At 39.3% G+C, this 23,487-nt stretch overlaps 1 protein-coding gene across 7 annotated transcripts in view; it reads right to left on the bottom strand.

The window, feature by feature from the left end:
- SH3KBP1 (SH3 domain containing kinase binding protein 1) overlaps positions 1-23,487 on the bottom strand; it is a 228,423-nt gene that overhangs the window by 144,189 nt on the left and 60,747 nt on the right. For all 7 annotated transcript variants that reach the window (XR_002442386.1, XM_021409087.1, XM_021409101.1 and 4 more), the window contains one exon: positions 3,853-3,976. Coding sequence is in view for 6 of the 7 variants with exons in the window: in XM_021409087.1 (XP_021264762.1) it covers positions 3,853-3,976 (124 nt within the window). In the remaining variant the exon portion in view is untranslated. The remainder of the gene's footprint in view (positions 1-3,852; positions 3,977-23,487) is intronic.

The raw sequence follows: 23,487 nt of genomic DNA, 5'->3' as shown, positions 1-23,487 counted from the left end.
TTCCATTATATGCTTTTATAGATGGATGAAGATCTCACTGAATTTACGCAGATCTGAAATCATGGCACAAGTTTGGATCTGTTTTTAGATTTTGAAAGCTAACTTGGAAAAGATAGAATTTCGTCATGATGGAAAAAGAATTAAGGAGAAGAGATATCTTCCAGTGTTTCCCTGTTCCAAGATCTGACTAATATTCTTATGATACCAAATAACAGTAACAATAGCAATAATTTTACTTATGTTTTTTTTTTCACCAATCTAAAAATGCTTTCAGGGGAAATAAAAAGTTTTCTTAACCTCTTATTAACAGGGAACAAAAATGTCAATTCTAACCAAATCCAATGATATATACCTATTTTTTTAATTCAATTTTACAGAAGATTAATAGTTCTGTATGGCAAAATTATGGAGCAGTGAAAAGATACAATAAGAGACCCACATCAGGTATATGAACTTCAGGAAGAAGTAAAAGAGTGATCCTTCACAGGTTCTGGCATAGCATATGCAAGAAAACCACAGCTGACGTTCATGCAATTTCATGCAGACAAGTCATTCAGTGCCACAGCCTTTTTCCTTACATGGCAACTGATAGAGCAGCACCTGAAGTACCCATTAAAACTAGCCTAGAGTTGTCAGGGGAATCACATGGACAACTCAGATAGTTCTTTTTTGAGCTTTTCAGAGGTAAAGTACAAACAATGGAATGTTATATTAAGATGTTCTGCTTTTCAGATGTTAATGATCATCACCACCGTGCATGATCATATCAGATTTCAGTATAACCCAGGCAGGTGTTACTCAGGTTTTGCGAACAGTAAAACCTTTAGCCTGAAGAAGAGATACCTGAAATGTCAAGAAGTTATACGTAATTTTAGATAGGCCACTGCAGTTAATCAGAAAATAAATCTGCCTATCTGAAAAAAAAAAAAAAACCACCAATACACATTAGATGTATTGATGACCACAGTAGTCATTTCTGCTGTACAATTCTGTTAGGTCAACAGTACACGCAGCAAGAGAGAAACATTAAACGATGAGAAATGTACTGTTTTTACTTTTCTCAGTGAAAACAGACAAAATAAAATCCTTCCATCTTACCCCACCTTTAACAAAAAGCTGCCTAACTGATAGATGGTGACCTATGATTAACAATACCACAACCAGTCGCTGCCCTCAGTATGTAATAGAAGTACTAACACAGTTGGCTACTACTCATGGCATTAAGCCAACTTGATTTCTTTCCTAGAATACATCGGTAACCCACAAAAGCAATGTCTGTTACTCATTTGATGACACAAACTTTTACAAGAAGCGCTTCAACTTTACACTGATTTTATTATAAGAATCCTTAACTCAATGCAGTGGTTAGTAGTAACTAATATCAAGAAACAAGATACAAAGCTGGATCCATAATGTCTTTTTTATTCAGAAATCCATTCTTTTCCTCTTAGCTACTCAGATGTTTCTTGCAAACAAGTTAGCTGTTTTCCTTGAATATCACTGCTGGACACTTGTCAGTACTGCTCAAGGAAAAACTCTCCACAAGCCAACAGCCCAAGAGGCCAAGATCCTTCTGCTCTAAATTCCTGATAAAGTACTGCCACTTCTTTTAGGCCAAACAAGTTAAATAGCAAAATTATGCAATGTAACACCACAGCCACAGAAAAGCACTTATCATCATCTTGGTAGCAGACGCATCAGTACTTCACTCCTACCACTACCGGATCTGAAGTTCCAAACAGCAAAATTACATTGCCCAAGCAAATAAATCAGACTGACTGCTATTTTCACTGCTGAACAGTAGCTACAGATATTTAGATACATTCCTCGCCTCTTCACTTCTAATAACAACAACAAAACTCTCAGGTCAGGTCACATTCTGTGATCAATAAACAGATTGAGATAGAGCTTAATAAAAAGCACAGCACATGGACAGTTGAAGAAAAGAATCCCTGTGGCCTTTAGGGCTCCCTCTTCAGCAGTGTATTACAACTCTCTCTCAACAAGGAGATTTGCCACACAGCTCTCAGAAAACTCTTGATTACTGAACACAGCAAGAGCTACTTGCTTATCTGTACTCACTTGAATAAGCTGACTGTTGCACCATGCTCAAACTGACCCCGGAAAAACAGGCAAGTTCTTTTGGTCTTGTTATGTTCAGTGCATCCTTAGCTGTGATGCTAGAGTACAGCACGCTGTAACTGTCTGCTCTGCAGCAATGGAAATAGCCACAGAGAAGCACTCAAAGCAAAGAATTTGCCAACCTTGACACTACCATAGAGGTAGCCTTGAAAAGTGCAGTCTCCACTAATGAAATTCAGTGCAGTAACATCCTAATATGAGATCTGCTAATTTCTTCATCTAACCCCTTCCTCAAGCTACAGATCTCAATGTCGGTCTTTCTTTAGTTATCAATGAATACGAAGTTTGTCTTCTCCAACTAAAAAGAGGAAAAGAGAACTTCCTTTATCTTCTGAATCTTTCAATATTTCTGAATTAGAGGGAAGAAAGAGGAGGAGAAAGCCTCTGTTCTTCTTTTCAGATTTGGAGTGTTATCCCCTTGTGACTGAACCAAATCTCTGCATCTGCCACAGCTATTAGCCTTCTCCAAATAGCAGCTGAAGCAATATGGAACAGGCTAAATCCCTAGATAATTTCACAACTACTCATATGGTTCTGTATAGCAGCCATGAAAAAGAATCATTCTTGGTAATTTAATTCTTCTGTTGTTTGAAAAAACTATGACCCAAAGCAGGAATTTTGGATGTGTCTCCAGATTCAGGATAACATTGCAAACACAAAAGACAAGGCTTTCTGAGATTTATTTCCAATTTTTTTCTTAAGGGGACATTACTCCTAGCAAAAGTGGTAGAGATTAAACCCCCTCACATTTTAAAGGAAGCCATATATTTTGCAGGAATTATTAAATCTTCTTCACTTGCACTTGCAAACCTTAAGGTCTAAGACCTCAAGTCAACATGCCAGCTCCTACAGTACAATCTTCACTCATACATAAGGGAAAATTTCCATCTGCATAGCCCTAACAGTACAGAAGGCACGCCAAAATGGAAACTGCATTATGGCAACGATTAATGACAGCAGATTAGCCTGTACAAGACAGCAAGGAAGAAACTGTCCTGGGAAAAATACAGGCCATCTCTTGTATGTAGACAGTTGTTCTCCCACAAATAAACCAACACAAATATAACCTAAAGAAAAATCCATCTCATTATCTGTTATATAGCCAACTTTTTGTTTTGTTCTGATATTCCTGAGAGCGGGAGTGGGAGAGTGAAAGAGACAGAAGATCTGGAGGCTTTCCCTTAAACAATTCAAAACCATACATAGGAATCTGCCATGGGAGTCAAGCCAGACATAGCACACAATGCAATCTGAAATACAAGACAGTGGTGTACAATTCCCAGGAAGCTAATGTGTTAAGCTTTATGTTTTCCACTTTTTCTTTTTTTTCTTTTAACATTCTCTGTCCCAGATAAAACACGAATACCTGAATGTGGACTGACATCATTATGCAAAAAGCTTCATATATGCAAGCTGTCAGTTCATTACTTTAATCAGCTTTAGTAATCTGTTCATATAGCTTTCCTTAATTAAATGTATCTAGGAGGGATTTCTGTTAAGAAGAAAGGGATGTCTGTGCAAATTAATGCGGAAATATTGGACATAATGCATGCATCTGTATGCCAGTCTAGAGGAGAATGAGAAAATTTTAATACTCTTGCCTTCACACTTAAATAAACTCTATCTTTAGTTCTATAAACAAGGAAGAGTTACATTTCATTCTTTTACAGGTCTGAATGCAATCTGCATTTAAGGTTCCATATACTTTACCTTTTCTGTTGGTTCTAATAATTGTCTCGGACAACAGTAAAGAGCTTCCATTGCAAATTTCATTTATAGGCTTCTCTGGTGGTTTGTTGGCAATATTTTCCTTCTTCATGTCCTTCTTTATTTCCTGCATAAGGAAAGCCAGGTGGAGAGGGAGAAGAAAAAGAAGAAAGTAAAAAAAAAAAGATGCGTTACAGAATATTCTAAATCTTAAGCTCCTGTGATTTCTTATAACTTCTATATATACACCCATCTATTCTAATGTTACCCCAAATAATCTATACAAGTTGAAATGCTACAAAATTAAAGTCATTTTCAGTAACTCTTCCAACCAATATTATTATATTTTTTTCTTCTTAAAAGGGGCTAATCCCTTATTTAGGCATGAAAACTGTAGGACAGCTTTGCAGTTCTCTTCCTAAAGATTACCAAAGCTGACTAGGGAAAAAAAATTCTGTTTATCCATCCATTAGTTGTACATTTGACACACAGGGCAGAACGTGGTTCATAGTTCCTTCTGCACAGACAGCTAAGTCTGCTTCCCCTATGTCAAGAAGCCTACAGAAAAAACAACTATGGCAGGAAGAAAAATATTAAATAGGAAAATATGACAAATGTTTCCATAATTGGCAGAAGCATATAGAGCTGCTGTCAGAGCCGTTGCTAACCCTAGCACGTTTTGCAACTGACAGCCTTTTAAGGTGATCATCCTCTTTGGCAGCACACAGAAAACATGTGGTGGAGCAAAGTTTCATGAAAGTAAACCCACAGACAGGGAACTGTCACATGAAAGAAGCTAAGCCATTTGTCTATCACCATCTACAAAAAAATCAGGGAAAAATTTAGGTTTTGGCTCCAAGCTTTGCCCTAGGTCAGGAGGACAGAACCCTTTGTGGTCTCTGCTCCAACCTCCAGCTCCAAGCAGGGAGGGCAGCCACCTGGGGTCAGACCAGGCTGCTCACAGTTTTGGTCAGTTAGGTCTTAAAAAATCGCCAAAGAGAGAAACTGCACAATTGCACAAGCAACCTGCTCCACTCCTTGACTGCTTGAGAAAAAAGTGTTCCCTATACCCAGCTTGAACCCTGCTTTTCAGTTATTATCTGCTCTCTCCGGTCCCCTAGCTCTATCTTCTGGATAATGCCCAGAAGAACTTGCTCCACTCTATTGATATTTTTCTGCCACTGATGGAATCAAAAGTGGTTGCTGTGCTCTGGATGTAGAGTAACACATGCCAGGTAAAGGAAAATATCAGTTCTCTCAATCTGCAGGCTGTAGCTCTGTTACACAGCCCAGGAAACTGTTGGCAAGGTTTGATGCCAAGGCACAAGACTGGCTCGTGTTCAGCTTGCTGCCCAGCAGTATCCACAGGCCCTTTTTAGCTGAGCTACTCGCAAACCCATCAGGCCCCAGTCTAAGTCTCCACCAGACTCCTATTTCCCAGGTGCAGGAGCAAGCGTTTCCTCTTGGTGGGATTCACAAGGGTCCTGTATGGGTCCCTCTGGACAGCAGTCCTGACTTCAAGCACGTCAGCTGACCCTCTCAATTTGGTGTAATTTGCAAATTTGATGAGATCCTCTACATTGAGCAGACATTGGAGACAGGTGGTGGCTTTGGACAGACTCTCCCATCAGTAAAATGAAAACTTCTACCCTGAGAGCTGTCCTTCAACTCTTGCACATTTGCTGCTCTCTTCTACATCCCAGTACAGCAGCAAACTGTATCATCCCACACAGCACTGATGGATCTTCTTCAGGTTTCCAGCATATCAGCCACTAGGAAACACTTTTGTACCATGAGGGTGGTTAGACACTAGAATAGGCGGTCAGTGCATTAGTCTTCAAGAGGCATTTGGACAATGCCCTCAATAACATGCTTTAACTTTTGGTTAGCCCTGATGTGGTCAGGCAGTTCCCTTCCAACTTAACTATTCTGCTCTATTCTGACTAGGACTTTTGCACTGTTTCTTGGTGGTATTTTGATTACAGCAAATACAGTTGCTCCGTGACTAGCTACAACTCCCACCCACTCTGGGCCAATCTGCTCCTGAGTAGGCCAATGGGGACTGGACAGGTACTGAAGGATATCTACAGTGTGCTGAATCTCCTCCAAGCCACACAGCAAGAAGACCTTGTAGTGATACAAGTCAGACCAGACTCAGTGATCTTGAAAGCCCTTTCCAAAACTATGTTCACCAGACATAAATATCCATGGAGAGTCCTGCACAGAGGCCAAAGCCTCAGAGTGTTCATGAGCACAGCGTTTGGCTCACTTACTCCTCAGCTACTGGAATATTTCTACAAAGTGAACAACTGTACAAAGTGAACAACTGTCTGACTCACACAGCCTGCCCGTACACAGGTACACTCTCACAGTGCCAAGAGCTTCATAAGTATCTCAAAACGTCTCTCTTCTTTGGTACCCTTTTATACTTGATTTTGAGGCAGTGCCCAGTATAAACTTCATGAGTCAAAATGCTGCATTTTTTTCTAGCCCAAGCTAAGATAATTGTAGGTTATTAGAAGATCATTTTCCAGGGGCTATGCCTTGGGAACCCCTGAAGTAAGCAACCTCACATTTCCACCACTAAATCTAAACCAGGTTCTCCAAAGCCACAAGCAGGCTCCACAAAGTCAGTCTCCATCTCCTGTGTATGTGGGTTTTAGAGCAATTCCAACATGATAAACAGTTCTTTTTCTAAGTAGGCATCCTTTACCCAAGAAATTCAGGAAAAAAAAAGTCACTGTGATCTTTACAAATAAACTGTAAGCTAGACTTGTAGAACTATTACTATTTCAAAGACATTCTGGGAAAGTAAACATATTCAAGAGCATTCTGAAAGTCCTCACACTGTGTACACACTATTAATATCCAGAAAATCTCATTATTGTTTTGCATAACCAGGCTTCAACCACACTGCAGATGCCAATGGCCAAACAACAAAAAGATGATTTTCTTTCACAAAATCCAAGACAGTACTTGACCTAGTCTTATTTGGATCTTCTCTAATCGTATCCCAAACGACTATAAGCCACAGAAAATTTTTAAGAAAATCTCAATAAACTTGGCAGCTTTAGAATGCTATAAAGCATTAACTATTAAACAACAAATTCTATTTTGTGATAAAACTGCACCAGGCAACAAAATACAACATTACACCTATATACCTGTACTCTATTAAATGACTATTTCAACTCAGAAAATCTAGACATTAAGAACTTTTCTCTTTTACGAAGTACTTTCACAAGCTGTTACTCATTGACAGAGCAATCTTTGTGCCTTACCAAGCTGGGGAGAGAAACAAAAAGAGGACCTAATAGTTTTCAAGGAGAAAAGTATTTGGCCCACTTGACACTTTTCAACTTCTTTGTAAGATTTAGGTTTGGTTTCAGAGTGTAATCATTCATTACCTTTCAAGGAAAAAGTCTATCTGTCTGCCTGCATGCTGAAGTTCATGTGCATTTACCAAAAAGTTTCCTTTAATTTACAGTAAATTCTTGAATCAGGTGAGCCACAAAAGTTACACTCAATATTTGTTATCAAGTACTTTCTGAAAGAAAGTACATGAACTTCTGCCATTTTCACTACATGAAAGTTTCAAGATTTTTTTTTACAGTTCTGACCTTTACAGGAAACTCAGCTGAAGATATTTGAGGAAATTGCTGCAATCCTTTCCATGACAATAAGTGCAATGCAATGCTGTTCCATGCTGATGCAGATATGAAACGTTCCATCCAACCATTCATTCCTCATATTTTTTGGGAGCCATGACAAATTATGATAAAATCACTACAATACTACAAAGTGACTTACATATGACTTCTGCATGCAAGGAGATTCTGTATTCTGGAGGTGAGAAGTTTAATCATGCAAAAAAAATCTCTCAAAACTTCTTTAAAACAAACCACATTCATACTGAGAGTTAAAAGCTGAAAAATAACGAGGCTTTCACAGCTCGAATTTTTACAGCCTGTACATTGCTTGAAGCCAAATATGGGAGCAGGATTAAGAAATCAGAATCATGTGCAGCCCATGGGAAAATCACACAACACCTTCCAATTATCAAAAGATGACAATGAAGTGTCAGAAGCGCTTTGACCCCTCTAAGATACAGTGTGCAATGTCAGATTTTGAGAAGGGTTTTCTTTTAATCTCTTCTCTCAGAAGCCATGCTTTACACTTCAAGAGACAACTGCCACCGTGATTTCCTGCAAAAAACATCTGCAAGTTCAGTGTACAAATTCCAGTACCCATTTATACCGAAACCTCAAAATACTGCTCTCCTACAATGTTCAGTCTTCCCAAGTCATTTTCTTTGATACTGCCACTAGTTAAGAGATACTGAATAATTACAAATGTGCTTAGATACAAACGTAATTCCAATATCAAGAGAACTCTCATAGTTTTCTTACAAAATAAACAATGTAGCTTGAACAAACCCTCCCAGCAACTGAACTAGCATCAATGTGAAAGTTATTTTCAATCAGAAACATGGTGGCAGCACTAAAATCCAGCACAAGTCTTGAACTCTGTAAACAGCAAAATAAACACTGCATCCTGGGCTGCATCGAAAGGAGTGTGGACAGCAGGTCAAGGGAGGTGATCCTGCCCCTCTACTCTGCGCTTGTGAGACTTCACCTGGAGTACTGCCTCCAGATGTAGAGTCCTCAGTACAGGAGAGACATGGACCTGGTGGAGAATGTCTAGAGGAGGGCCACAACAATGATCCAAGGGATGGAACACCTCCTGTACGAGGACAGGCTGAGAGTGCCGGGGCTGCTCAGCCTCGAGAAGAGAAGGCTCCTGGGAGACCTTAGAATGGCCTTTCAGTAGCTAAAGGGGGGCTATAAGAAATAAGGGGACAGACTCTGCAAGCAGGGTCCCTTGTCACAGAACAAGGGGAAATGGTTTCTAACTAAAAGATGGGGGATTTAGATTGGATATAAGTTTTTTACAATGAAGGTGGTGAGGCCCTGGCACAGGTTGCCCAAAGTTATGGGGGGTGCCCTGTCCCTGAAAACACTCAAGGTCAGGCTGGGCAGTGCTCTGAGTGCCCTGATCAAGCTGTAGTGTCCCTGCTCAATGAAGGAGTTGGAATAGATGGCCTTTAAGTGTGTCTTCCAACTCACATGATTCTATGATTCTGTGATCTAAACTTACAACCAAAGTAATGGTCTCGAACTAATAAGCAACAGTTCCCTCCAGCGGGATTCCTTATCTTCTCTCCTCTTTCACTGTCCGCTTACCCCTAGTTTATAGTAAACACTTCCCCAGTTGCCTGTCAAGCATGTGACAATCTTTAAATAAAGCCCCTGAGTCTCCTGCCTGTGCTAGTACCACCTCGTTCTGGGGTTATTTCTAAACCAAGCCTCCTAAGCCTCTCTCAATGAGTTCTTTGGTTTCTGTATCTTGCCTTCAAGTCTATTTCTGCTGCTCACATGATTTCTATCTGATTTAGGGCCTGATGGAGAAAAGCACTATTTGTCGACTGAGTTTTACAGGCCAAACAGCCTCTCCCACTCCAGCAGCAGCAGTATGAAGAACAAAGCATATTAAAGATGAGGCTGTGACATGCCTTACCCTCCTTTTTATCCTGTTGTGTCACATAAAAAATAGGCCAGCTTTTGTTTTACTCCTTCCTGGTGCAAATAAACTCGTGAAGCCCACCTGCACAGAGTCAGAAGTGTATCCTACAAATTAATTCTTACAAGCAGTGTATTCTACACTAACTGCAAGCCTGCTGCGCCACAGAAGGCAGAGTAAAACCAGCTTCTGCTTCAATGGCTGGTGACTTCTCAGTGACCAACATGCCTGTTTAAAACAGATGAAGATAGCAATGTTAAGGTGCCCTCCCAAGCACAGCTCCCAGGAGACTGTGCCCTTCCACACTCCAATCTCCCTGATCCTCCCCTATATCTAAGTGCTGAGTATACTGCAGCACACCGAATGCCCTCTTTTTAAACAATCTCCACATTCCTCCTTTTCTGAAACAGCCTTGTTACATCTTCCATATATCCTTCTCATAATAAAAGGTCTTCTGGATACAATATGCACTTGCACATGCAGAAAGCCTTGTGCTTTTAGAAAGCTATGTGCATATTTTATAATAAAATAAACAAAACTCAGATTTGTTGCACTTTATGCAATCCTCCTGCTCTGTTTTTATATGAACGTGAGGTTTTGTCCTGTGTCCATTCATGTCAAGAAAATGTCCTTGTTCCATGCTGCTAGCCTCAGTCTTCATTCTTGTTTTCAAAAGGAGACAGCTCATATTCTCATATACCATTTATTTCTTCCAGAAGTTACCAGAAAAAAAGAATAAAAGGGGGAAAAAAAAGGGAGGATGAGAAACAGCAAGGAATAAAGTGGGAAGCACATGTGAAAAAATGTGTACCAAATACACAACACTCTCAGAGAAAGCCAGGAGCTAAAAAGAATACACTCTGCTCATTATGATTTGGGGTGTTTAGAAGTGCTTGCAGCAATCATTAGCTGCACTACCACCAGGACAAGCAATTTATTATATCTTAATGTACTTAACAGATCAAGGCTGAAAATGGTAATTAGAACAACAACAAAAAGTACATAGGATAAGCATACTATGCTGGGTGTTGGATGCCACTCTGAGCCACATCCTGATCCCAGTGCTGGCACTCTGAGGAATGCAAAGTGGTCCAGGCCCAATGCTCTGTTCCAGGTCTTTTCCATCATGTACTCTAATGGCATCTATGGATGCCACATCATGGAGGCAAAATACCAAGTGCTAGTCTCCAAGATGTTACAGTCCAGGTGGAAGAAAAACTACTACTGGTTAACAGAAATAGCAGCTGGCAGGAAGCACAGAGAAGCAGAACTGATCTGCATGGGCCAGGTGCATAAGCACTTAGCAGCATTTTGTAAGCACTGCAGTAAGACACCTTTAAAGAAGACTTTGAAAGAGAGTGAGTAAGTTTGTGGATTTTCATATGCAGGTTCCCCAGGGAGATGAAAAGTACAAAAGCAGAAGCTTGTTGTAAATTTATTTACTTAAGAGGTGCAGAAAACAGAAACTGTCACCAGAACAGGGGCACAGAATCCAATCATGCATAGGTGAAGCACTGGGAATCAGAGAATGGCTTAGGTTGGAAGGGACCTCGAAGTCCACCCAGCCCCATCCCCTGCCGTGGGCAGGGCTGCCCCCCCCCAGCTCAGGCTGCCCAGGGCCCCATCCAACCTGGCCTTGAGCGCCTCCAGGGATGGGGCACCACAGCTTCTCTGGGCAGCTGTGCCAGCACCTCACCGCCCTCTGAGTAAAGAATTTCTTCCTAACATCCCACCTAAATCTCCTCTCTTTTAGTTTAAAGCCATTTCCCCTTCTCCTATCACTATCAGACAGTGAAGATGGTGACCAAAAGATTCTGAAAATTAAAGACAACAAGTCGCAAAACTGGTATGGGTTTTGTGTTTTTGAAACCTTAGAGAGAATCACAAGGCACAGAAGAGATTGTACAGCTGCAGCAGGTTTTGAATCTGCAGGTGAACTGGAAGTTACATCCTTATTTCACACTGCCGTTAAGTAGACTGCTAACATCTACCAGTGAGCCTTGCAGCACACACACTCCTCCCCAGCTTTCAGTCTGGGGCAGAGAGTTTGTTCTGCTTTACACATTCAGCAGTCTTTGTGAGTAGTGGGGTTCAGGACACACAAGGCACTGCTCCAGCAAGAACCGCCATGGGGAAGATGCTTGGCAAGCTGCCTCCCAGCTGGCAGCCTCTTCCTACCCTTGCACTTCCATAACCTTCGTGACAGTGGAAGGCCTGCCAGACCTTCATCAGCTTACATCTTCTGCCTTTCAGCTGTGTTTGGCAATAGCACAGCCCAATCTGCATGTGTTTCAGCTGCCCAGTGGTCTCAACACAAACACGCATCTGTACATGTGCTTAGAAACACACGTGTACTCAGTGTATCTGTGAGCACTCTATGGAGGCACAAGGGTGCTTCCCAGCCAGTGTCTCTTCAGTCCAGCTCTAGCAGACTGAAGTTATTCAAGTAATGCCCCTTTTTAACAGAATTAAATTTCTTCTCATAAAGACTCCATTTTCACTGAAATATCAAAAGTATAATTACTTTGCTAGAATGTGCAATGTCATTCCTCATTCCTTCAGAGTGGGAGATGCCAGAAGTTTGGATGTTAATATTTCCCCCCTATATGGACACCAGGTCATATGAAAAAGGCTTGCTGTACCAGGTTACAGTTTTAGATGGATATTTCTTGTAGTATTTCTGCTGTCTGCATAAAAAGCCCTGTGCATATCAACTTGTAAAGCAAAGCTGGTAAGATATACACAAAACTACTTGAATCCATGAATTTCCAGGTTTGTATCTCTGTTCTTTCCCCCCCTTCTTACAACCATACAATCTGAAGTAGATAAACCAGTACAGAGAAAGAGATGACACACATTCTTCGAAACAAGCAAAGAGCAGACATTATCACAAATTGTGATGTGTTGGATAACCAGATAAACGATCTCTGTAACACAGACAGATTCAGAGAGACAAAGTAGCACAAATCCCTTATGCAGAATCCTGTCACACACCAGATGATCCTTAACAGCAGGATTTTCTAATGAGAACATTAACTGACTCACTCAGATGAGCCCTGCATTCTCTGTATAAAATCCTGTGGAAGATGTTTTTTTTTCTGTGAAAGGATTTATCTTCTCTAAATGATATGTTTTGCAGAAAAAAAAGGAAAAAAAATGAACAAAAGTCATTGTGCTACACAAATACAGAATACAGCTGCAGAGTATTTCAAATTTTCATTTCAGTCACACTTTATAAAAAGCTCTGGAGATGGTCCAAACAGCCATTTTTCTCTCCAACTAACAAATCATACAAATTCCTACAGAATTCTCTAATCACACAATTCTGTGCTCCAGGATAAAGAACTGTGCCATAAAACTGATTGGCCAAATCGCACTGATTGTTATTGTTCTTTGATAGACCTGTCTTTCTATTTGATCAATTCCTCAACCCTCTAGAGCCGTTATAAAGGTTCTACAGAGAAGTCCGCTGAACCTAAACAGCTAGGACAAGCATTGTGTAATTCCAGTACATTAAAAAAATCACAATCTAGGTTCCTGAAGATGCATCGGTATTTTAAAAGCCTCTCTCCTCAGACAAGCTGAAACTTTTTTCAAGGCAAAAAAAGGATTCATGAAAATATTTATCTGGAAAGATAGTTACAGTGTTACGGCATTCTTAGGGTTTTGTTTGTTTGTGTAATCGGTTGTATGAAAGCTAGCAAGCATTAATGAAATAAGATCCTGGATTAAATCAGGGTTAATGAGATCAGGAGCAGACACATCATTATTCAAATCACACACCATGTGAGTAGCACGTGCTGCCAGACTTGTAAATCAGATATTAGAATTTAGCACTCTTCTTTCTGCAGTCTGACAGCTTAGGGCCAGAGGTCTCCTCATAAATATTGCTGGCATACACCTGCCACAGCTTCACAAGAAAACTATTATGGTTTCAGTTTTTCCAAGCACTAAGCACCAGCAATTTCAAGAGGGTACTGAAGGCAGAGGCAGTTCCTCAGTACTCCTGACAGCCATGTTCCTCAAGTCTTACAACTCTTGCAGCTGTCATGCCTAATTTGTTATTTAATTGTTTTCCTTCTTAATCTGGCCTTGCTTCCTGCAAACATTGCAGCAGGTACAGGTTAACTCATGTGTGTTTGGAACAGGGCCATACACCTTGCAAATTCCTTTTTTGTCTAGTATAGCCTTCTGAGTTCCAACATGTTGCAGATATGCTGATCTCCAGCGGCTTTTCTCTTTCCAGTATGTCTGGTATGCAAAAACTAAAGAGGTCTGTTCTTATAAAAAAGAAAAAAGTAACTGGTAAGAGCAAGAATTTTAATGATCTGCATTAAGAAGTGTCCCAGAGCCACAGAAATCCTTTTACAAGAAGCACGTCATGTGCTTCTTCAGAGGTAATATACTTAACCCTGAAGACTTAATATTTAGTGAAGAATCCTATTCGTAGAATCCTAAGGGTTGAGAAAACTGACCCAAACCTTAAACATTACGTCTCAAGAGTTTCCTGGCTAACACAGAGAAACACAGCAGCTGTCAAGCCCTTTACACTTCAGACTATTTTCTCTTAGTTGAATGAGTAGGTTGGAGGTATCTGCGTGAAGCAACTCACTGTAGACCCTCTAGGTCCTCTGCATGTTTTGAATATTCTTTTAGAGCTGTGAAAAAGGGGCGAGCAAGCAAATGGACATGGATGGGTCAGTCTATTCAAAAAGAACAACTTCCTACATTTTGGTCTTACATAAGAAAAAAGTGGTATAAAAGAATGCAGACAGTAGAAATAACCTTGCTGAGCACTGATCCAGAACAGCAAAGAGTGTTGCTCAAGACTAGAAGAAGTATTATAAGTGCTAGAAATGCTTTAAGAAGTTTGATCTGTGATTGGTATTTGTAGGAGAAGAGCATGTTTAGCACATCAGATGAGAAGAGAAGATTCGGTGATCATGATCCTCACCTCAAATTACTCAATCCCTTAATTGCTCAATGTTTGCAAAAGAGATTGGCATGTTACCTTTGAAGTAATGCATCATACTGAAACTTACCTTTGCAGTTTCTCAACCTAGTGTTTACTCTGCCTGCAGGAAACTTTAAACAGTCAAGGATATCAGAGCCACTTAAACTCGGTAGCTTGTATTAAAAGAAAAAACATTGAGGACATATTATGGTCAAGTCCACATGAGAAAAACTGATGCGTATCTGCCTAGCACACTCAGCAGAATTCCTGTTTACAGACAAGAACCATGGCATGAGAAAGTATGATCGTTGTTTGGATAAGTCTCCTTTGAAGCAGTAACAGGAATTTTATAGTGCTTTCCAAAGAGACATGTGGTGCCAGTATACATGAGGCTCACTGCTGTTACAACTAATAAAACTCTACAAATAACACAGGCAAAATAAAAGCATTAAATATATGCTGAGATGAAAAGAAAGCTTGAAGATGAGTTGAAGATAGCAAGCAGACAGAAAATGCATGCAAGTCCTCGTGGATGAAGAAATGCTGCAGACCAGAAATGGTGCAGCTTGGTCATATATAATAGCAACCTTTCAATAAAGATAGATTGGAAAACTATGAATGACTCTTGTTGATCTGCCACCTTGTTGAACACAGCCAAATGCAGACCAAGTCAGCAAGCAGAAAAATGAAGATTTCATCAACCACAAACTCATATGAAGTTGTCTTTAAGTACTTTCTCGTGTACTTCATTATTATTCATTATTCATTATTATTTTTACATTTAAACAAAGAGTCAAGAGAGAAAGTTGCAGATATAATAAGTGGAAGGAATAAATAACTATTATCTAAGCAATGCTAATTCATTTTAAATGTGCTTTTTGCTGACCAACTTACTGAGAAAAGAACATTTCATTTTGAAATAGTTGATAAGTTCCTGGTCTGTGAGTGCTGTACTCTGAGGGAAGACACTGAGCATTAATCCTACATGTTGAAGAGTTTTTACTTACATTTCAAATAAAGACTTCAGGGTTACCTTAACTTCAAAACTGCCATGTCCTCAAATTATATTTATGTATATCTGCCAAAATGAAATTCTGCTAAATATAAGCTTGCAAGACTCTCTAGACAGGAAAAAATGATAAGACATGACTTAACTATTGTTTCCCTACAGCAGTCTACCTTGAAAGTAGTATTTTGCCATAAAAAAATAAATGTATGTATATGCTAAGCACAAACCAGAAAAAATTAAGCCTTCAGAAATAAATCACTGCATAATAAATACAAAAACAAACATCTCTTGAAAAAAATAAGGAGGAATCTCATTTAGAAGAAGAGAATAACCTTCAGTTTGTGACAAAGAACTTTCAGGCAAAGCTGAGCAGTTTTCTCCCAAGCAATTCACAAGAGGATTCTCTAGTAATCCTACACCCAAAAGATATTTTTTAATAAAAAGACAAAACGCATAGGACTCCTTCTCCCAGCTACTCTAACAGCCTCTAGAAATTAAATGATATCCCTGATTATTTGGATTTCAACTCCTTCACTGAAAACAGCTTCAAGTTCAGGTATCACTCTGTTGAAGGACTGTTTTCAGGCATTTTACATAACGAAGCAACCTATGAAAGAATCTTGTCATGCTTAGTCTTCTGAGTCATAACACATGAGGAAAAAGTGGCTGGCAATTGACAAGCAATAGCAAAAATCACCCAATCACACCATATGAAGACCAATGAAAATACAGAATCATATACACTTTTGGTTGTAGCTGTAGTTGTAGTCTTATGAAATTACCTCCTCACATTCTTCCTTTAATAGCTGTATCTGGAGGTAACTGGTACATGTTACACATTTGTATGCAAATACCCTCCATAGGCTGTATTAAAGCACACTGAACATCCAAGCATTTGATACACACACACACTCAACTTTATTGTGAGTTTTTTTTCTGATCAGAAAAAAATATCTAGCAAACTAATTAGAACTAAAATTGAAAATAAATATCAAAGTTGATAAATTCAAGGCAGGAAGGAAGAAATATTTATGACACGTGTGCTTTAATAGCTACTTCAAATTACAATTCATATGAAGTATATCACTCATAGCTTTGGGTTGTAGGATTCCAATCATTTCTGCAGTCCTCCTCACCCTCTGTGATCCAGGCTGGAGTGCAATATTGAAAGACCTGAAAGTAGTCCAGGAGAATCTGCACAGCAGTAGTTTTAAAATAAAAGAGAAAAAGTACAGGGGAAAAAGAAAGGAAGAGGGAAAAAAAAAAAAAAGAGCGTGTGTATGCTGTTTTATTAGCAGCGTGTCTGTAACCAAAAATTGGGTAACATAAATTACTTCAGAAAGGTCATTGATCGCTCCAGACAAGACCTGTGATGGACACTTACAGAATTCATACAGGACTTCGGATGTGTCTGCACTGTGTGTACAATGTCCAAGTGCCTGCAGGCAAAGGTGACATTCACTAAACTATAAATTGCAGTAAATACACAGATATGAAAGACAGGCAGTATCTCAGTAGATCCTCAGGTACAGTCGCTTGTGTACACCTGCTATTGATGAAAACAACTTTAGGCATGCTATAACCAGTACCCATTACTGAGATGAAGTTCTTATGTAGCTAAGGCAGTGCCTTGATTCAGCCTTCAGTCCTTTAAAGAGAATTGGCTGTTCCTACATTTTGCTGCTGGTCATTTCTCATGTCTTATTCTTTGTTCCCCTACCATACAAGTTTTGTACAGCCAGTGAATGACCTGATCAAATTGCTATTTACAGATATCTTCAGACCAAGGCGTTTTCATCAGCACATATTTTATTATCTATCACTAAATTTAATTTGGCACCGACTACAAAACATGAGGAAAGAGTTTGTGTGCTCTGCACTTCATTCTTTGCACAGGCCGTGAGCAGTGACAACATGCACGTGAGCCTTTTGAGGAGCTGAAGTGCTGGAGCATTGGCCCCCACCCAAAATAGGGAAAGGGAGGTAGCTGGTGAGCAAATTTACTTGGGAAGCACCAGCCAGATTTCTAAGTCCTACCAGCTGCAGCAAGCTCCTAAAGCAGTAACTCTGGAGTACACTAAGACCTTATAAATCATGTTTATCACTACTACTTACAATGCTTTTTCAAAAAAATCACTCAGTTCCTCAGCTAGATAAGCTTTATCTCACATTCGCTGTGGCCAGACCCATTCAAGTGACTTGACAGTAACTGGAAGAAGCCATAAAAAGGAAAAAAAAAAAAAAAGTTTGAGTCTAATAAGAGTTGTAATGATCAAGTACTGGTAAACTCTATGTTTCCATAATTTTAAAATATTTATTAAATACAAACACAGATGGAAAGGAATTGACTTATTGACTTTTTTCCATTTATTTTCACAGTTAAATACTTAAACAGAACTTTGCACTCCTTAGCATGAACACCATTGACAATTTAATTGGAAGTCTCCATAATTTGTTATTTGGATAACAAATAACAGCGCAGATAATGAAAAACTGTATTTCAGCTTTTCTATTCCCTCTCTTTATCACCGGGCATAGCATTCTCTAATTATCCTAGGTTCTCATGTATCTCATAGCACTGTTTTCAGAACAATCAGCAATGAAAAACAAGGCAGGTCAGTTCTCAATAACACGAATTTCCTTCACATACTTCCACTTTTTTTTTTTTACATCAATTTAAAGTGCACACATATGCAGCACTCAGGAAACTGTTATGTATTCATTTATTTATCTTAGTTGATCCCTGAAGTTCTTGCTATTCCGAATTTAAATTTTAAAAGTCATTTTCTATGCAAAAATGCTTCTACGGCCAGAAAAGATGACTGTCTTCATTTAGGTACTCAGGTTTCCTGGTACATCAGTGGCCCCTCAAAATATTTACCCAGGTTTCTGAAGTGTACAAGAAGAACTGGAAAAGCATACTACTTCTTTTTCACAGATTATGAGCTCTGTCCTTGCCTTAGGACATTTATTTTCATACACTCAAAATCTGTGCAGGTAAAGGACCCTTTGATAAAAATACAGTCTTCAAACATAGCCCTCTGCCTTCCACCATCTGAAACTACCTGAGGCTACCTGATAGGAAAATAAAAAGTCATTCCTGTTCATAAAAGGAAACGCGTATACTGAATTAGATCCAACATTTAATGAAAATGTCTGAGATTCAAGCCTAGCAAACTGGGAAAAAGCCTCCAAACAGCGTAGCAATTGGACAAGGCAGTATCCACCTTGCATCTGATGGAGCCTGCTCAGCTTTTTTCCTGAGTGTGATGAGGTACTGTTTATAAAGTGTCAGCTGCAATAACTAGAGTAACGATGGAGGAACACTTCCAGAAAGGCTGGTGGCTGGGAAGGGCTGCAAATCAGCCTTTCCACATTTCCTTTGACTGCTGGGGAGACCTAAAAACATACTCATAACCATCATTAAGCATGCATTTTAAGAATAAGAGGCAGTGCTGATGAAAGGAAAATTAATGCAAGTCTTACAATAACAGGCATGGTGAAAATGGTCCTGCTAACAAGTTTCACCTAACTGTATGTGGTACTTCCGATGAAAAGTCAGGAGAGCTTGTCATCAAATATTACTATTTCTGTAGCAATCAAAATCTCAGAGGAGGGAAAGTGAGGAAAAGAAGTAATGAAAAACAAGCTGGATACTTTGATAAGAGGGTTCATAATCCAGGAGGTTGAACATCAGTCCCAGTCAAAGACCTGCCTATGGAAAGGGAGACTCCTCTCCCTTCCTTGAAAATCAAGTCCGTCCAAAGACTTCACTGCTAAACACATGTTGCGACACAGCCAGAAGTACGACAACCCAAATACTGCGTTTAGAACAGCAGGAGCACAAGTCAGCAGGCAGAAGCAGACTAAAACCCAATGTATCACCTAAAATGGTTTGATAAACTCCGAGTTTAGAGGGAGAAGGGACTGAGTTTGCCAACTTCTATGAAAGATATACAAGATAAAAATTGCTGACTAGGGATAAATCATGAACTGCTCCACCTCTACCTCTGCCCAGTCACTTTGCTGAGATATTGAGTCCCTAACTCCTGAAGGACAACATCTCCAGCACCCCGTGACAGCAGCAAATCAAAATCTGCACCAACATTTTCTTGTGAAAAATTCTTAGCCACTGCAAGTTTCTGTGTGAGGATTCTGACTGGAAAAAAAAGGAAAACTCAACTCCATTACAATGCAGTGTTGCAAGCTGATAAGAGGCATATTCAAAGCATTTTCTTCTTAGGATTACATATAGATTATTCTCAACATGATGCACAGGTAATTTCTGTAAGTGACTACCTGTAAAAACAAAGATACAAGGAGATAAGAAGTACAGCAAGCAGCAAAAGTTATTTTCAGTGTGGTCAAGGAGTGTTAAAGATCTCCTCTGAGTTACCATTTCAGTAAGCTCACTCTTTGAAAACAGTGTTTCTCAACAGGCTTTTTCTTTTTCTTTCATCTGTGCATCTCTTCTATCAGCATAGAAGCCATTGTGCACTTCAGTCTAATTGCGACTAAGTGAATAACTACTTATGAATAGTTAAATTGCCTTAGGAAAACTAATGTTAACATATTATCGCCCTTTAGAACAGTATCACTAATGTAATTTCTTCCTTTTTATAGCACTTTCCCACCTCAGTAACAGAAATGTAGCTCTCCTCAACAGACTTGTAAAATTGCACCTATAAACTGTAATATGCATCTAACATTTTTTCCTCATAGCTCAGGAAAACAAATCGTTATCCAAATGGAAGGATTTTTAGAAGCATATGTTGCTAACATAACATTTCTGTGGACATCGACTCAGTGATTCTCACATGATGTAGTCAAAAAGTAGACATGGTATTAAGCTGTCCTTCTACACCATATGGATTGCACCATCAACCATTGCTATAGGTTTGTTATGTGCTACAGTTCCTCAACACAACAAAATTAGATGCAATTCAGTGGTCAATCAATCCTCCTGAGTTACATTTAAATGATAAGCGATATTACATCTAAATTAATTAAATTTTAATAACTAAATTTAAATTTAACAAAGAAAACAAGCAATAATAATAAGGAGAGGAGCTTGGAGCTTCTACTCTTAAAAATTCACAAAGATTTTTCTTGAGTAGAAAAAATCAAACAAAGACTTAGTAAGACTATATCGCAACCCAATTTAAACACCAAAAAATGCAAGAGATAACATGCATCTACTCAGCCATTCCATTATAACTTCTAACAAAGGGTAAGATGGGCACTGCAAGTATATACTCAAAGCACTTCTGCAATGTTCAAAGCATCAAGCCCAGAACCAGTAGTCTTATACAAAACAGGACCAACAATATGTTTAAAGGGAATTTTACACTATTGCAAAGGGTAACAAGAGACACCCCAGTGGGAGGGTCATTCAAAAGAGTCTACCACCTTTTCTCCTCAACTATCCTTTAAAAATGAGCAAGGAAACAGGACACTGAATATGACAGCTGCTCCTTCATTTCTGTATCCACATGGGAATAATGAACGGTACACGCACTGATTTGAAGAAAGTAACCTCTACACTCTTTGGTTACAAGGCATTAGTAGTCCTAATACGGTACCTCACTAATGCAAGCCTCATGCAAAAACACAATGTTATCTGAGTATTTTCTCTCCTTTTGCCTCAGGCTTTTAACATGCGTGGCATCCCTCTGCTCTACAAAATGATCTAGTAAATGTCAGAACTAAGACTGCTGTGCTACATCAGTGGATACAATCCCTTCAATTAAACATAGATAGGATTTTTGATTGTCAAGAGAAAGAAAAACAAATGTATTTTTAACCATGGATTCTGCATTTAGATTTAACAGTCGCTGCCTTCTCCAGTTGCCCGAGCAATACAACACATTAAATTAAAGCCATAAACCAGCACATACATTTTTAAACTGCCCTTCAAAATCTGCAGAGTAACTTCTAATTCCATCATGCAAAAACTCTTCAAACATGTACATAGCAGTCTACAGGAAAGGCCTGACCTCTCTTCCAGGAGGTATAAAGTAGGTTCCAATAGGCTCAAACTTCACCATGTCTGTGAAATAGGATGCTCTGTAATTTGCCAGTAAGGCTGTAACATAGACAAAGCAATGTCCCAAATGTTCTTCTGCCCGTCTTCAAGGTATCCATAACCTACAAGTCATGGAACAAGCTTGGAGTTGGGTTTGGTCCAGTCAGCAGTTTGGGGGTGTGGTGTTGTTTTTCATTTTTTAAATTTTCATGACTAGGTATGGAGGTTCAGACTCTGCACAAAGAAATTTCCACAATTCGCTAGGAAGTGCACTCTAAGCTGTCCTACCGCACCAGCAATGGAGCTGTAAGGACAATCAAACTGCTAACACAGACCCAGGAACTCAATCCTACAGCTTAAAAAAATGTGCTGATCTGGTGAAAGGCTGCTAGACACCAGGGATCACTGTTAGCTGCTATGGTTACCAACAAAGTTTTAACTCTGCAGACTGTAAACATTGTCATGCATAGAGCCAGCTATACAGTTAATTATTTACAGAGCAAAGAAAAACTTGTAGCATAGGCAGAAGAGGAATCTCACCTGCAGAATCACCTGCAACTTAGCTACACGGACTTTCCAGAACCTTTCTGAAATTAGCATAGAAGATACCAAGGTTACGGCCCAAGGCATCCTTTTAAGCTGAACTTAAAATGCATTTCAGTACAATATCTCCAGTTTCTTTCCCCTTCTATTAATGTACTTGGAATAATCTCTGAAGGACAACAGGGGACATCCCACTACTCCTGGTTCATTATCCTGACAGTGTTTAGCCATTTGAAAAAATGCTTTTAAAAAAAAATTCCAGAGGGGAGCTAAAACTAAGTATGGTTGAAGGTGGAATAAAACAGTGAAATAAGACACCGGCATCATATTTTCAGGGAAGGCTCATCTAAAAACAACAGCCAAAGACGTATCAAATAATTTAAAAGGTTAACCAAAAGAAAATGTGCTTTAGTACTGATGCTCTTCACTATTAACTCATCACAGCTTTGACACATCTGACGCATCTGCTTAGCACTTTTGAGACCTCCTTCTTTGGAATTATTTTCAGAAATACCAGCAGTGTGCCTAGAAGCTCAATCATGGGTTCTTTGCACGTGGTCTCAAAGACTGGCAAATTAGTTTTCTTCATAGTAATGAATCTTAGTAAGTAAACAGACAACTCCACATTTTTAGAAAGATATGTTTGTAAAAAGTGTGAAAATATTTTTTTTAAGATGGGGTAAGATATCCCTCTGAACATTTCAATATTATACATCATCTTTACTCAGAAATTGAGTTACCTTTTCTTCAAATTTCAAACAAATTACTTTAAATGACATGAAAGTAGTATAACTGGTGCTTAGACTGCAAAAACATTGTGAAAAATAATGCAGCTTAAATAGTGCAGCTCCTGCTCTTCACCCTCTGCTCCAAATTCTGCAGCGTCAGAGCTCCCACAAGCAGTACCTTTGCTCAGAGAGCAGCAGAACAGATCCACATGCCAGTATGCCTGACACACGTCAGTATGGGTAGCACATAAGCTTAAATGAATGGCATTTCAATTTTTACACACGCCATCAGCCCACAAGCACAGCCAGATCTTTGCAGAGATTTTCTGTTGCTGTCTAAACCCTGCTGCTGTCACCTGGGCAAGCTTTGGTATTACGAAGGGGAATGCAAGCACACAGCAGAAAGCATTTTGTGAAACATCAACTACACAGAGATACTAGCCTTGCAGCGATCCTGCCAACCCACTGATCTCTGGCCAAAGTACCTCTGCCTTTTACACACCAAATCCTCCCCAGATTACAGAAAGAGAAGAATGTAAACTTGAGGGCAAGTGACTAATGTGTGCATGGCCAAAATATTAATCACTTCTTGCTTCACATTAGCTCTGAGTTAGGTCCATGTGTCTAAAAATATTTGGAAAAGAAAAGCCTTATCTATCCTTCCAGTGACATTAGAGAGTACACAGAAATAATTATACCTCTTAGGCACACATCACACAGTAATTCTTTTGTGTACATGCAACGTAGTAAGTTTATATTGGAATTTTGCAACTTGTATAGGTTATAGGTTGTTTTATTT

Source organism: Numida meleagris, chromosome 1, assembly GCF_002078875.1.
Source record: "Numida meleagris isolate 19003 breed g44 Domestic line chromosome 1, NumMel1.0, whole genome shotgun sequence".
Classification (NCBI taxonomy): Eukaryota; Metazoa; Chordata; class Aves; order Galliformes; family Numididae; genus Numida; species Numida meleagris.
This window is presented reverse-complemented; position numbering and strand designations above follow the sequence as displayed.